At 39.4% G+C, this 14758-nt stretch overlaps 1 protein-coding gene across 4 annotated transcripts in view; it reads left to right on the forward strand.

Annotated features, from left to right (window-relative positions):
• Positions 1-505: 505 nt before the first annotated feature.
• LOC114495487 (adenylate cyclase type 10-like) overlaps positions 506-14758 on the forward strand; it is a 45884-nt gene continuing 31631 nt past the window's right edge. For 3 of the 4 annotated variants that reach the window (XR_004902744.1, XM_028510780.2, XM_028510781.2), the window contains exons 1-9: positions 506-2254; positions 3139-3243; positions 5910-5948; positions 6879-7022; positions 11048-11253; positions 11542-11632; positions 11725-11813; positions 12441-12632; positions 13313-13434. Coding sequence is in view for 3 of the 4 variants with exons in the window: in XM_028510780.2 (XP_028366581.2) it covers positions 2044-2254; positions 3139-3243; positions 5910-5948; positions 6879-7022; positions 11048-11253; positions 11542-11632; positions 11725-11813; positions 12441-12632; positions 13313-13434 (1199 nt within the window). In the remaining variant the exon portion in view is untranslated. The remainder of the gene's footprint in view (positions 2255-3138; positions 3244-5909; positions 5949-6878; positions 7023-11047; positions 11254-11541; positions 11633-11724; positions 11814-12440; positions 12633-13312; positions 13435-14758) is intronic. The other variant, XM_028510782.2, reaches the window with a different exon arrangement.

Below are 14758 nucleotides of genomic sequence, written 5' to 3' on the forward strand. Positions count from 1 at the left end.
TAAATTTAACTCTGAAGAAACCATCACAAAGGGAAATTATTGTAATGGTAGAAAAGAGGTACAGAGCTATGCAAAGGAAGCAGGAAGTGAAGTATTTCTGGTTTCTGGAATCAAATTATCTCTTGGCTTCCAGTGGGGGTTGGGGACATGATTCTTTAGTAGGCTCACTAGAAATATCTGGCTCTTTATATGAGTTTCGGATGTTAACTTTAGTCAGTAAGCCCCAAATTTTTCAGATGATAGATTACTAACAACAATATGGAATTTCCTCACTGGTGTAGCTCAGTGGATTGAGTGGGGGCTGCAAACCAAGGGGTTGCCAGTTTGTTCCCCAGTGAGGGCACATGCCTGGGTTGCAGGACAGGTCCCCAGTAGGGGGAGGTCAAAAGGCAACCACACATTGTTTCTCTTTTTCCCTTCCCCTCTTTTTAAAAAAATAAAATAGTAAAAAAAAAAAAATGGAGAATTTATATACTTTGTGTTTAGGAATCTTTAAGATGCAGAGTTCAGAAGGAAATTCCTCGGATTTAATTTCTAGTACTTAGGCCAATAGCAATTCTAAAATGCTATTTATTTGTGTTTTGTAAGTTTGTACATAGTGATGCCAGCTTCAATGTTGCAGAATTACTTTTTCATGCATTTGAGTTTTGTTTAAAATCAAATGCTTCAGTTGTTATTTTGTCATTGCATTTCGGCTAACTCTTGGCCCTTTTATTGTCAATTTAGTGCACCATAATATCCCATGTAGTGGGGGGTTGAGCTTTGGGTTTTTTCTTTATTTGTTGCTACAAGTTCTTATATTCGTTTGTCCTTGTGACTGTAGTGATGACTTCTAGATGCAGAAAGAGTGAATGGATGCGTGAATAATTGGTTTAATGAATAGTTATTCCACTTCTTGAGTGCTTTTTTTTCCCCAGGATAATTGTAAATGAATATATTTTCATTGTACTGGTACATTGAACAGGTCAGTGTCTATACCACTGGACCAACATTTTATGGCTATTGAGTGCCTGATGATAATGTCTTGCTTTTCCTTTGGGACTCCAATTATATATCTTTTACCCTCAGCGGCAGGGGGACTACAGGTGATTTGATCATTGATGTCATTGCAATTGTTATTTTTTTAAATAAATTTATTAAAATACTAAAAAGTTCATTTGAATTTTGAGAAGTCTACATCCCCTGGGTTTTAGTTGTTTATAATGTTGAAATTGTGTTCTCTGTAGACATGTGAACTCTGTGTAGTGTCAAACTTGCAGTACCCAGACCCTAGTTATCTTGCCTCTTAATCTCTTCCTTTCTGTTGGGCCCTCCCACCCGACTAACAAAGTGGTGTCTGCCACCTGTGGGCTTATCATATATTTGGTCTTACTATGGGAAGTGTTAATCAAAATGCAAAGAAGTAATTCCTTTAGTAAAATCAGCCCACCAAAACGGCATTGACTTACTAGGTGGTGTATACTCACAGGCAGTGAAGATCAAGTTTTCAGATTTTTTATTTCTTCCTGAATCTGAGGAACAAGCTGGCAACCTAAAGTGTGCCGATATACAAAAGTCAGAACCAGAAATTGAGAGAAAACCAGCCACATGGCACCCTCGCATAGGCAACCCAATAGATCTGTCCTGGCAGACAACAGAAACAAGAAATTCTACCCTAACAACTGAAACGGACTTACGATAAAATAGTCTTAGTCTGTTTAAATAAGACCATCCTGAGTTTCGCCGGATGCAAGTAGAGTTTGTCCTTAGAAATTCAGATATGACCCGTTTTTACCCACAATAGGGCACAAAAACCGCCCTATTGATATTTATCGCAGGTGATCCGTTTTGTCCTGAAAGCATCTTCACTATCACATTTCAAGATGAGAAAAACGTGAACTTCACCTCTGAACGCCCAGCGCTTCCTTGCCACGTCTGCCCCCGCCCCGGAGTCCAGGGCCAGGATGATGGTGGGCAGAAGCAGGTGGGGCAGGGCCTAAGTCCGCTTTCAATTAGTGATACCACAAGGAAGCCTACACTCATTGGTTCGCGGGAGGGCCCTGGATGCGGATTGGCTACTACACTGAGGGCGCACGGGCGGGCAGCCCCGCCACCGTCATGGCGTCCGGCGATTCGGTCACGGCACCGCTTCTGTGGCCTGTGGGAGCCCGGTTGGCGGCGCTGCTTCCCGACCTGCTGGTCTTCAGGACGCCCCAGGCATCGGAACCCGAGCTGGCCACGACCCCAGGCGTCCTCCTTAGCGTCCACGTGACGGGTGAGGGCGAGGGGAGGTGCGTCGCTGCCCGCACCTGCCGAGCGGGGCGGCTGTTGAGCCTCAGCTCCGGGAGGCCGTGGCGTTTACCGTCGTGGCCCCGGGCAAGCTAAGACGCTGTTTGACTCTAGGCCTCCGGCCACAGGAAACTTTGAGAGCCGTTTTCAGAGCAGGAGGACGCCTTTAGGAGTAATCTGGCTAAGCCCTCGAGTTCCCTCAGAAATGATGAAATTGTGACTCATAAACGGGAAAGAACTCCCGGACCACACGGCAGACTTTGAATCCAAGTTTGTCCCCAAACCGAGCATTTTCCAATAAGTATTTTTCCTCATCTGCTTATTGTATTCGTTCAGTTAATTCATTCTTTGGGTCTACAATTAAGAGCCCGCCATTGTTCCAGAAGTTAGAGAATTAGCAGCTAGTTGAGAGTCGTTTAACAAATAGTTATGAAGTCTATGTGTCATGGATACGAAGACGAGTGATACAAGGTGCCTTCCTCAAGGAGCTCAAAATATGTGTTCTCTAAAAAGCATTAATCTGTTCCCCTTGTCAGCGGTGTCTCTATCAATCACATGGGGAGAAATCCTACGGTTCCCTTGGCCAGGGAGCCTCAGAGGGTGATGGGAAAAAGGTAGCTGGCTTCAGGTGAAAAGGGGCTTGTGGGGAGCTCCACCACCTGCACCCCCTGGAAACATGGACAGTGTGGCCCTCTGAATTCTGCCAGAGGCAGCAGCAACCAGCCTGGCCCCCCAACCATGCTAAAGGATAATGGAATTGCTCGCCCAGGAGATGTGCTTCTTTTACCCTAGTCGGATTGATACATGGAGGGAAGAGGGCCTAAAAGTGGGATGCACAGCTAATTTAGTAATTTCTGCTTTGTTGGTCAGGGTTTACAGCATTAATGGACAGGTTCAGCCTGACCTGCAAGTCGGAACATGACATGGACAAACTGGCCCACATCTTCAGTTATTACATTAGTGACATCGTGGAGCGTGAGTGACCATAGAGGGCAAGGAAGGTGTGGTCTGGGCTCCTGAGGGTTTGCAGCAGAACAGGGCCTGAGGTCCTTTAAAAGGGATACGAAAGGGTCATTCTTTCAGTGTTACTCATCTTCGTTCTTCAGGTTGCCACTGACGAGCTCAATCTTTGCCTGTAGCTGCCATTCTACCCAGTCTCACATCCTGTTGACTCAATGTCCAGAAATAGGGAAAAAGTTAATTTTAACTTTGTATGTTTGTATTTCAAAATAAAGTATTCCTCGGGGTGTCTCTTCTAACAAAGATGTAATGTGCCTCATGTGTGTGTATTAGATATAATTTACAAAATATCTCTCCACACTGGTATTGCATTTTGATCCTCTGAGTAGGAATAAGTATTTCCTTTATTTTCTGCCATGTATCAAGCTTGTGCATATTTGTGTAATCTGGAAAAGAAGCTCCTTATTTGTGCAGTAAACATGTTTTAAGTACCTACTCTGTGACATGCACTGTAATAGTGCAGAGAATGCAAAAACCTACTCTTTGGTACCTTTCAGTCTAGTTGGGACCACCCAACAGAAATCACTCTGGCCTTATACTCTGTAGTACTTACAGAACATTCCCATTCTTTACTGACAGTGCCTCATACGGTTTTGTCCATCATTCTTAGATTCATCAGAATACTTACTTTGTAGCATCCTCCTTTAGAAACAATTATTAGACTCACCCCTTACCCCTGAGGAACAAGTATAAATGATCTTTCCATTTTTCTCACCAAGTTTAGATGAAAGGGGGTGATAGAAATTATGTACTAGGTAGGAATTGTAACACCGGGAACTGCTATATATTAGAAATACAAGGGGAAATAAGACACAGTTCCTGCCTTTGTAGAGTTTTCATTTTAGTGGGAAAGACAATAGATAAGATGATTATCAATTATACATTCTACAAAGGAAGTACATAGGATGTGTTGCTAAAAAAAGGAAAATTGTAGGGTGGTAGTTTCTATATTAGGGTTGTCATAGGTGGTATTTAAGCTGAGATGTAAATGATAAGAGGAACACCTTGTGAAGAGCCAAGGGTAAGGCATTTCAGATGGAAGTATGCCAAGTACAAAGGTTCTGAAGTGAGAGAAAGCTTGACATGTTTTAGGAACTGAGAAGCCAGAGTGGCGAGAGCATAGCTAGTGGAGGAAGAGAGGTTGGAGGCGAGGTTAGAGAATATCAGCTATATAGGCCATAGTAAGGAGTTTGGATTAGACATGTTTGTACAGAAGGAAACTGTGGAAGGGTTCTAGTAAGGCAGTGGTGTGATTGACTTACATTTTTTAAAAGCTCATTTTAGCTGCCTCATGGAGATTGGGTTATAAGGAGCTGATGAAGTGTAGGTAGTAAGAATGGAAGCTGGAAGAGATCACTGGAACAGTTGTGGAAAGATGATAGAGATTTGGTCTAGGGTTATGGTTCTCACCTTGGCAGCACATTAGATAACCACTTGGAGAGCTTTTAAAAATCCTGATGTCCAGACCAATGAAATCAGAATATTTTGAGGCATGCTCAGGAATTGGATTTTTAAAAGTTTTACAGGCAACTCCAGTGTGCAGTCAAGATGGGAACCATTGGTCTCAAGATATGGCAGTGGATCTGTATGGAGATGGATTGATTTGAAATATATTTTTCAGGTTTAAGACAGGATTTGCTAATGTATTGAATTTCAGTAGAAAGTGGTAAGGAAACGGACGCTCAAGTTTTCAGCTTTCATAAGTGAATTGATGGTGGCATCACTTACCAAAATGGGAAAGTCTGAGCTTTGAGAATGAAAATCAGATTCTGTTTTGAATATTTTGAGCTTGAGGTATCAATAAGCATCCAAATGGAGGAATGAAAGTGTGAGCCGATGGAAAGAGTATAAATAAAGAGAGCCTAAGACTAAGGCTTGAGGAATACTAAGGGAGGATTATGATTAGGGAGAAATAACCTACAAAAGAGACTGTAAGACAGCCAATGAGGTAGGATATTGTGGTGTTCATAACACCAAAGGGAAAGTAGTCCGTCTAGAAGAGGATGGTAGCTTGCTGGGTTGAAAATGAAAGATGTCATAGAGTGAAGTCAGAAAATACTGAAGTTAGCAAGATGAATGCTGTTGATTATCATGATAATTTTAGTGAACTGGCAGAGATGGAAGTCAGTAACCTGAGAAGAGAATGGTAGAGAAAATATTTGAGTGAATAGGTTTTGAGGAGAAAATTGTATATAATCAACTCTTGAGAATTTTTTTGCTGGAAATGTAGGAAAAAAAATAAGAAGAAGGTAAAGTTAAGAATAGGTAGGTTAATTTTGTTGTGTTTTGTTTTTGTTTTTTAAAATATTTATAGGAAGAAGATAAGGGAGGGAGTGAAGTTCTTGAGGGGGTGAGTAGGCCTAGGATCCAGAGCACAAGTCAGGGGGTGGCTTTGATGAGAACAGATTCTGCCATTTTAGAGATGATCTAAGTACAAACCAATCTGGGAAGAAGTTAGAAGGAAGGAAGAAGGAACCTAAGCCTTAGAGTGTACAAATAGACCAGAAAAGATATGAGGAAAACTCAGTAGGTCACTTTTTTTTATCATCTATGATTCTTCTGTGATCTGGTATACTTCTGATTTTGACTTGTTTTCTTCTCTCTCCCTTACTCAATTTCAGACGTACTCTGTTTTGGAGGGGATATCCTAAATATTACAGGTATGTTTCAGTTTTTCTCAATATTTAAAGGACTATAAGTGAGAAAAACTATATTAGGTGGAGTTTGACATACTTGTTTATTCAGCATTGTTTGGCTATTAATATGTTCTGGGCCTGAGGAAACAAAGATGAGGAAGACCAGTCTCTGCCTCAAAAGGTCTCCTGGTCTAATGGAAAAGCATTGCCCATATTAAGCTCACATTGAAGCATTCATGAGAAAACTAATGAGAAACTTGGTCATTAGTAGCAGGAGCTAAATATAAGATAGGGAGGAATCAAAAGTCTCCTATCTGGAAAACTCAGAGGATCATTAACAGCTTTATGCCACAGAGTTGGCTCATATTTTTATTTAAACTTAAACTAGCCATAAAATTAGATTTGAACACAAACCTCTTTGCTAGTACCCCTGCCCTTCTTTTAGTATACTGGTGGAGGATACTGGAAGATTACCAAAACAACTCTTAAACCTTAGTAATATGACAGCTTCTACCTAGTCATGTTTTTTCACTTTTAAAAAATATTTTATTTACTTATTTTTAGAGAGAGGGGAGGGAAAAAGAGAGGGAGAAAAACGAAGTGCAAGAGAATGTATCAATGAGCGAGAGAATGAGATCAGTTGCCTTTCACACGCCCCCAACTGGGGAACTGGCCTGCAGCCCAGACACATGCCCTGACTGGGAATCGAACCAGCAACCTTTTGGTCCAAAGGCCAGTGCTCAATCCACTGAGCCACACCAACAGAGCTACCTAGTCATGTTTTTATATGCTCAACAGTTTTGAGAACCTAAAGCAATATTTTAACCTATGATAATGTGTAAGGCCAAGAAACCTTGCCTGACACCTTGCATATCTTCTGCTTTATTGGGAACCTTACGCTGGCCAAGTGATTCCAGATATTTGACGTCTGTCAGCCTGTCTTTGTTTTTGCAGGGAATGTGCTCCTGGCACTGTGGACAGTAGAACAGAATCAACTGAGGGACATCATTACCCTGGTGGCAAAATGCAGTCTGGAGATACAGGAGAAATTTGGGATCTACCATACCAGAGAAGGCCAAGACCTGCAGCTAAAGATAGGTAGTAACTACTAAAAGAGATCCAATTTAATAGCAAAAACAAAAAAACACTATAACAATTTTCAAAAGATAAATGACAAAATGGGTAAAAAATTCACAGCTTATATCACGTAGACAAAGGCTGAATTTTTCTAATATAGAAAGAATATACAGAAATATTTTAGAAACACAAAGAAATCAAGAAAAGACTAACATTCTAAGAAAAATGGGCAAAGGACATGAATAAATAATACACAAAGAAATTTATCAGATTGTCAACTTCATAATAAGAAAAATGACAACTGAGATAATTTCTTACCTATAGATAACCCAAATACTCAGTTGCTAAACATATTAAAGATGCTGAGGCTGTGAAGAGTAAGCCTCCTCATGGGGTACTGATGAGAATCAATAATGATACAACTTTTATGGAGGGTAATTCAGTAATTTCTATGAAGATTACAAAAGCATTTATTCTTTATCCCAGCAATCCCACTTCTGAACATTTATCCTATTGCTATACCTGAGGATATATGAAATGTCATATGTACAAGATTATTTTTTAAATATACTTTATTGATTATGCTATTACAGTTGTCCCATTGTCCCCCCTTTATTCCCCTCCTTGTGCACACCCCCCCCCATCAGCATCCTCCCCCCCACTTTAGTTCATGTCCATGGATGGTACATATAAGTTCTTTGGCTTCTACATTTCCTATACTATTCTTAACCCCCCACCCCTGTCTGTTTTGTAACTACCATTTATGCTACTTATTCTCTGCACTTTTCCCTCTCTCTCCCCCTCCCACTACCCCACTGATAAACCTCCATGTGATCTCCATTTCTGTGATTCTGTTCCTGTTGTGGTTGTTTGCTTAGTTTGTTTTTATTTTTGTTTTTTTTTTTTATTTTAGGTTCAGTTATTAATAAAGATTATTGTCATTTTACTGTTCCTAGTTTTGATCTTTTTCTTAGATAAGTCCCTTTAATATTTCATATAATAAGGGCTTGGTGATGATGAACTCCTTTAAGTTGACCTTATCTGGGAAGCACTTTATCTGCCCTCCCATTCTAAATGATAGCTTTGCTGGATAGAGTCATCTTGGATGTAGGTCCTTGCCTTTCATGACTTGGAATATTTCTTTCCAGCCCCTTCTTGCCTGCAAGGTTTCTTTGGAGAAATCAGCTGATAGTCTTATGGAAACTCCTTTGTAGGTAACTCTGTCCTTTTCTCTTGCTGCTTTTAGTATTCTTTCCTTATCTTTCATCTTGGGTATTATAATTATGATGTGCCTTGGTGTGTTTCTCTTTGGGTCCAACTTCTTTAGGACTCTCTGAGCTTCCTAGACTTCCTGGAAGTCTATTTCCTTTGCCAGATTGGGGAAGTTCTCCATTATTTTTCAAATAAGTTTTCAATTTCTTGCTGTTCTTCTCCTTCTGGCATTCCTATGATTTGGATGTTGCAACATTTAAGGAAGTCCTAGAGGTTCCTAAGCCTCTCCACATTTTTTTTTTTGAATTCTTGTTTTTCCATTCTGTTCTGGTCGAATGTTTCTTTCTTCTTTCTGCTCCAAATTGTTGATTTAAGTCCTGGTTTCCTTCCCTTCACTGTTGGTTCCCTTTATTTCACTTTGCATTGCCTTCACTTTTTCCTCTACTTTGCAACCATACTCAACGAATTCTGTGAGCTTCCTGATTACCAGTGTTTTGAACTGTGCATCTGATAGGTTGGCTATCTCTTAATCACTTAGTTGTATTTTTTCTGGAGCTTTGATCTGTTCTTTCATTTGGGCCATATTTTTGCATCTCAGTATGCCTGTTACATAGTAAGAGGAGGAGCCCTGGGTATTCGCCAGGGTAGGGCAACCCAGGATTACATCCCTGAGATAAGTCCCACTTGATCGTGGTATATTATCCTTTTAATGTATTGCTGGATGCAGATTGCCAATATTTTTTGAGGATTTTAACATCTATGTTTATCAGATATTGGTCTGTAATTTTCTTTCTTTCTTGTGTCTTTACTTAGTTTTGGAATTAGGATAATACTGGCGTCATAAAAAGAGTTTGCGAGTCTTCCCTCCTGTTGAATTTTTGGAATAGTTAAAAAAGAATAGGAGTTATTTCTTCTTTAAATGTTTGGTAAAATTCACCTGCAAAGCCATCCAGTCCAGGGCTTTTGTGTGCTGGGAGTTTTCTTATTAAGAATTTTTTCTTTATCAGTGGTTTTAGGTCATCTGTTTATGATGTGCCTAGGTACAGTTTGTTTGGGTTTGTTTTTTTGTTTTTTGTTGTTTGTATTTTTCATTTTTCTTGTGCTTAGGTATCTTCTTTGATCTCTAGGTTTCTAGGTTTTTTTAATCAAATTTAAGAAATGTTCTACCATTACTTCTTCAAACAATTTTTTCTATATTCCTCTTCCTCCATCCAGTTGCGCACATTAGGCTGCTTGAAATTGTCCCATGACTGACTGGTGCAATATTCACTGTTTTTTTTTCTTTCTGTTTTTCATTTTGGATAGTTTCTCTTACTGTACTTTTTCATTTTTACAAACCTTTGCTTTTGTAGTTAGCTTCATTCCTGTTTAGTGTGTTTTTCACCTCAAGCCTTGTGATTTTTACCCTTGGAAGGTTGATTTGGGTCTTTTTTTTTTAATCTCCCATATCTCTATCTGTTCAGTGTTTTCTCTAGGTTCTTGAATATATGGAATGTGGTTACTACTTTTTTAATGTTCTTGTCTACTAATTTTATCATTTGTATTATTCTGGGCTGGTTTCATTGATTGTTTTTCTCCTCACTGTGGATCACATTTTCTTTATTCTTTACATGCCTGGTAACTTTTGGTGGGTGCTAGGCATTATGCATTCTATGTTGCTGAGTGCCAGATTTATAAAATATTGTCATGATACTCTTGAACTTCATTCTGAGATCTGGGCATCTTGATCCTTTCAGGTTTTGCTCTTAAACTTTCTTGTATGAGACAAGAGTGTGTTTAATCTAAGGCTATTCTGGCCCATTCCTGAGGCAAACCCCTTCAAAGTTCTGTGAATTATTAAGTTTGACACTCTGGCCAGTGGGAACAGGAACAATTTCTAGCCTTGTGTGATATTGGGGATTGTCCCTTCTAATCTTTTCACACGTTTTTTCCCCCCTGGACTGAGGTAGTTTCCTCACATCTATGCACTTATTAGTATTCAGCTAAAAACTTGAGGGGGGTCTTGTACAGATTGCTGGAGTCCTGCCTGTATATACTTCTCTTCAGTATTCACAGTTCCCTGTGACCCCTAGACACCTTGGCCTCCTCAGACTCACTCCTAGCTTTGTGTTTTCAACTCAGGAAGTCTTCTGGGTTGTGCCTGGGTGTCTACTCCCTGAGATGTGTCCTGGAAACTCTCCAGACAGTAGCTGGGGTATCAGAGGATTCACCTTGTTTTTTCCGTTTCTCAGGCATTATTGTGCTCCATTGCTAGACATGCCAATATCTTGAAAATTATTTTGTGTATTTATCAGTTTATGCATTGTTCCAAGCCTTATGGAAAACTCATTATCTGTTTTCTATCTTGGCCAAGGATGTCTCTGCCATTCTCTTAAAACTTTCTTCCCTTGTTTTTAGCTTGGATTGGGTGACTTAGACCATGTCCATTAAAATACTGATTTTCTGCTCATCGGCCTTGGTTACATGTAAGAAGGGATGGTGTGATCACCATGACGACAGTTTCTGAGCATAACCATTAGGTCTCTGCCAGCAGCACCTAGCTGTCCATTAAAAGAGCAGCTTAGAGACAATACTCTTAGAAGCCTAGAATCTCTTGTTTCTTCCTCTATACAACCCAGACTTGTTTGAATATCTATCTCTAGGTGTGTTTGAGACAGAAGGAAATCTGAGGCAAGATATTATTTTCCAAGGTGAATTCACCAAATACTTCTGCAACTGTGGGCAAATAACAAGATTGGCATAATACAGAGAGCAATATGAAGACTCCAGACCCCTTCCTTTGCATAGTTAATTGAGTTTGGCTATTCACCACTTCTCCCCTTTTTTCTGGATAGGTCTGTCTGCAGGTCGGATTTCCCAGGTTATTGTTGGAGATGAGCAGCGACAGTACCTCTTGGTGATTGGGAGGGATGTAGATGATGTCCAGTTAGCTCAGCGTTTGGCTCAAGCAAATGAGATTGTCTTGTCCTGGCACTGTTGGATGCTCTGTGAGCAGTATATGTTTGAAGTGGAAATCATGAAGGAGGATGAAGCTGTAAAGGTAGGGGCCTGGTCCCATCCATTGCCCATTCTGAAAAGGCCATTCTATTACACACGGCAGTCAGTGCTCTGGTGGTGGTCATATATTGCCTGACTGAAACAACAACCATTGGAACTCTATTTTGGAAGGAGGTGGGGGATATTCTCCCAGAAAGATAGACAAGGCAGAACAGTAAGGCTGGAAAGATAAATTATAATCAGGGATGACATCCTCAGCCCCTCTGTTAAAAAAAACAAAGGTAATCCTGTTGGTGGGTAGGCACAGAATTGAATAGTTTTCTTTTCATAGTTAAGAGATATGCGGATCATTGACCCATTTGATTTTGATGAGCATTTTGACAAGTGCCTCGATTATCTGCCACATTACCAGACAAATTCTGGTAAGTTACTTTGTCCTTTCTACCCAAGCTCAAAATTTAAAGATTAATTTTCAACATGACTGGAGACATTTTGTTTGTTTTCCTTTTCTCAGACACTCTAAGAAATGCCCTGGAACTGGATCCAGACTCTGCACTTGAGCAAACTCTGCGGAAGCACATAATGAAAAATCTTTTGAAGAAGGTTATTTCCTAGTTCTTGAGTCATTGTGTAAACTGTGCATGTATTTATGTAAACAGGTGTACATTTATATGTGATGACCTTATTTATATTGATCCAGTTTGTCTCCTGCACCCCAGTGTGTACAAACAGATTTCCCCATCTGTACCAATTACTGTGATGACATCTCTCATAATTTTAGTTAGATTTCTCAATCCTAGAAAGTAAAAGCTGTATTTGTTTTTCAGTTTGTCCCTCAAGAAACTAGTATACTGTATAGTAGGGTATAGAGTACATATATGCTTGGTAAATATGTGTTGATTGATTGTTTATATATAAACATATGTGAATCCCTTTGTAAGTGATGTAATGACTAATGGAGATGCTTTTCTAAGAGTTATCAAACTAACTCTTAGAAAATATAAAATATTGACAAGTTTCCTCAGTGAATTAGGTTTAAAGTCAAGCAGTTTTCATTCTGTGCACTGGTTTGTATATCTTCTATATCTCTCAAACCTGAATTTTCTTTTAAGATTTGGTCTGACACCCCTAACCTATCTTTTCATACTCACCATGGAATATAGAATTAAAATTCCTAAACACAATACTGACAGTTGAAGATACAGGCAAGGTAACTCACTGTCTTTATAGATTGATGAAGGCCAACCTGTGGAGTATATATCCGAATTTCGTACTGTGACTGTGGTTTTGGTCAGCCTACAGTTCCACAAGACAGCACGGATGTTGTATTTGTGTCATCTTATCCAGAAGGCTACATTATACATCTCCAAAGTCATAGAAAAAGGGGGTGGCCAGCTGTGCCGGATCTTTATGTTTGAGAAAGTAAGTATAAGGGAACCTGACCCATCAACAGTAATGGTGAGTGAAGAATAGTCTTATATAACCAGTTTACCTCTCACATAACACAGGCATAAGTCAGATTCCCTGGTACTTATTTTGTGACAAGCTATTTTACATTAAGAATATAACTAATAATAGCTAAGGAATGGGATATTCTAGTTAATTGTCAGGGTAATCGAGGGCTGTTCTCTGCATCTTTTTTATTCAATTCTTGTTGAAAATCATTGTGAAAGCATAAAGAATGTTTTTCTGGCTCTAATAGTAGAGTAAATATAATCAGCTCTTTCTAAGTTAATTAAAGAGCTTGAAAACGGGCAGTATCAGTATTTGACATTATAGAATGAATGAAGACAATGTGGGCACATTGATTTAGCTTAAAGTATACACTAGAGATTGAAGTTTTGAAAAGGTTCTTGGCATTAATTTTTCTTGTGTTTTAAATTTTAAATTTTTGAATAGTTAAATTAAGATTTTATTTCTTAAAGTCTCCATGTTGGTGTGACCTAGAGTGGTCATTTCATGAATCTTATAGAATCCTACATTCCTAACAGAAGACCAGTGAAGAAAGGGTCTGGCTTCATTCAGAGGAGATGATTCATTTGTGGCAAGCCATATTCCTTCCCCAGGTAAACTCTCTTTTCTTTCTTTGTCCTCTGTCCCAGGGCTGCATGTTCCTCTGTGTTTTTGGCCTTCCTGGAGATAAGAAGCCAGATGAGTGTGCACATGCTCTGGAGAGCTCCTTCAGCATCTTTAGCTTCTGCTGGGAGAATCTTGCTGAGACCAAGTGAGGAGGAAGGTGGGGCAGAGGGGAGCTTCTTAGGTCCCAGGGGGCTCTTCAGTCAGGGTAGGAGGCAGTAACAAGTAGCAGGGTTTGAGGATATCCAGAATCTTCCTAAAGGGGAGAGAATCTGCCAAGGGAAGTCAGAAAACAAGATCTATTAAGAAATCACTAGTTACAGAACAGTATACTAGAAATCCACGGTAAATGAAGATTAGTTTCCATCCACTGGGGTGGGAGAGGTGGAGGAACAGAATACACATAGCAAGATTCAAGAGCACTGCAAAGGAATAAGCAAATGTGTAAATTAATATAATATAAAAAATATATCTATGTGGAGGGAATGTAGGACAAAGGCTGCTAGTCTACCTACTAGGGAGGGGAGGGAGGGGCAATTACCCAGGTAGGAAGGAACCAGCTGGCTAATGCTCTCCTTCTGGCTTTCACTCTTGGTCTTTTCCAGACCCATTAACTTTTCTGGAATTCAAACTGATTTGATCACCCTCCTCTGCATCTACCTCACCCTCCCACCTTCTATAAACTCCTAGTCCTAATAAAGGTAGAGAAAATTCCATTTTCCCACTAGTTGCACAATGACAAGGTTGGTTGAAATTTCTCAAATAACTTTTTTCCCCCACCAGAAAACTATGGGGAAAGTGTAACATGAATGGATTTGAAAAACAGTTATTTCTACTGTTAACATTGAGTTAAAGATTTATTTGCTTGTCATACTTATTTAAGATAAATAAAATTATATCACACATTTATATAGTGCTTTAAAATTTACAGAATGCTTTTATATATACTACTCACATGAAAATTTTTATTCCTCTTTTACACATGAGGAAACTAAGACCACAGAAGAGAAATTACTAGCATGTAGCAGAGCTGGTAATGAGACCCAGATCTTCTGTTCTCCAGTTCTGTCATTTTCATTATCCCACAACTGCCTCTTATAAAATGCATATACTCCCCCAAAAGGATAACATATATTACCAATGTGATATAATTGTAAAGACATACTCATAGAATGTTAGAACTGAAAAAATTTAGATTATCTGATCCAACTCCTTATTTTACAGATAAAAGAGATGCTACAGTTGCTTCTATATACTCAGACTCTTAGCCCAAGACAGATATGTGTTGGCACTTCTTTCAGGCATGTGGGATCTGCAGATGCTACTACAGCCTACTTTCAAATCTTATCTCCACTGTGGGTGTGCTGGGCCATCCCATCCAGTGATGGGCTATTCTGCTATTAAATTTTGCATTGACTTGTATATTTATATATAATGAAGAAAGAATATATTCTTCATCAATGAAGAACATT

This window comes from Phyllostomus discolor, chromosome 4 (assembly GCF_004126475.2).
Source record: "Phyllostomus discolor isolate MPI-MPIP mPhyDis1 chromosome 4, mPhyDis1.pri.v3, whole genome shotgun sequence".
NCBI lineage: Eukaryota > Metazoa > Chordata > Mammalia > Chiroptera > Phyllostomidae > Phyllostomus > Phyllostomus discolor.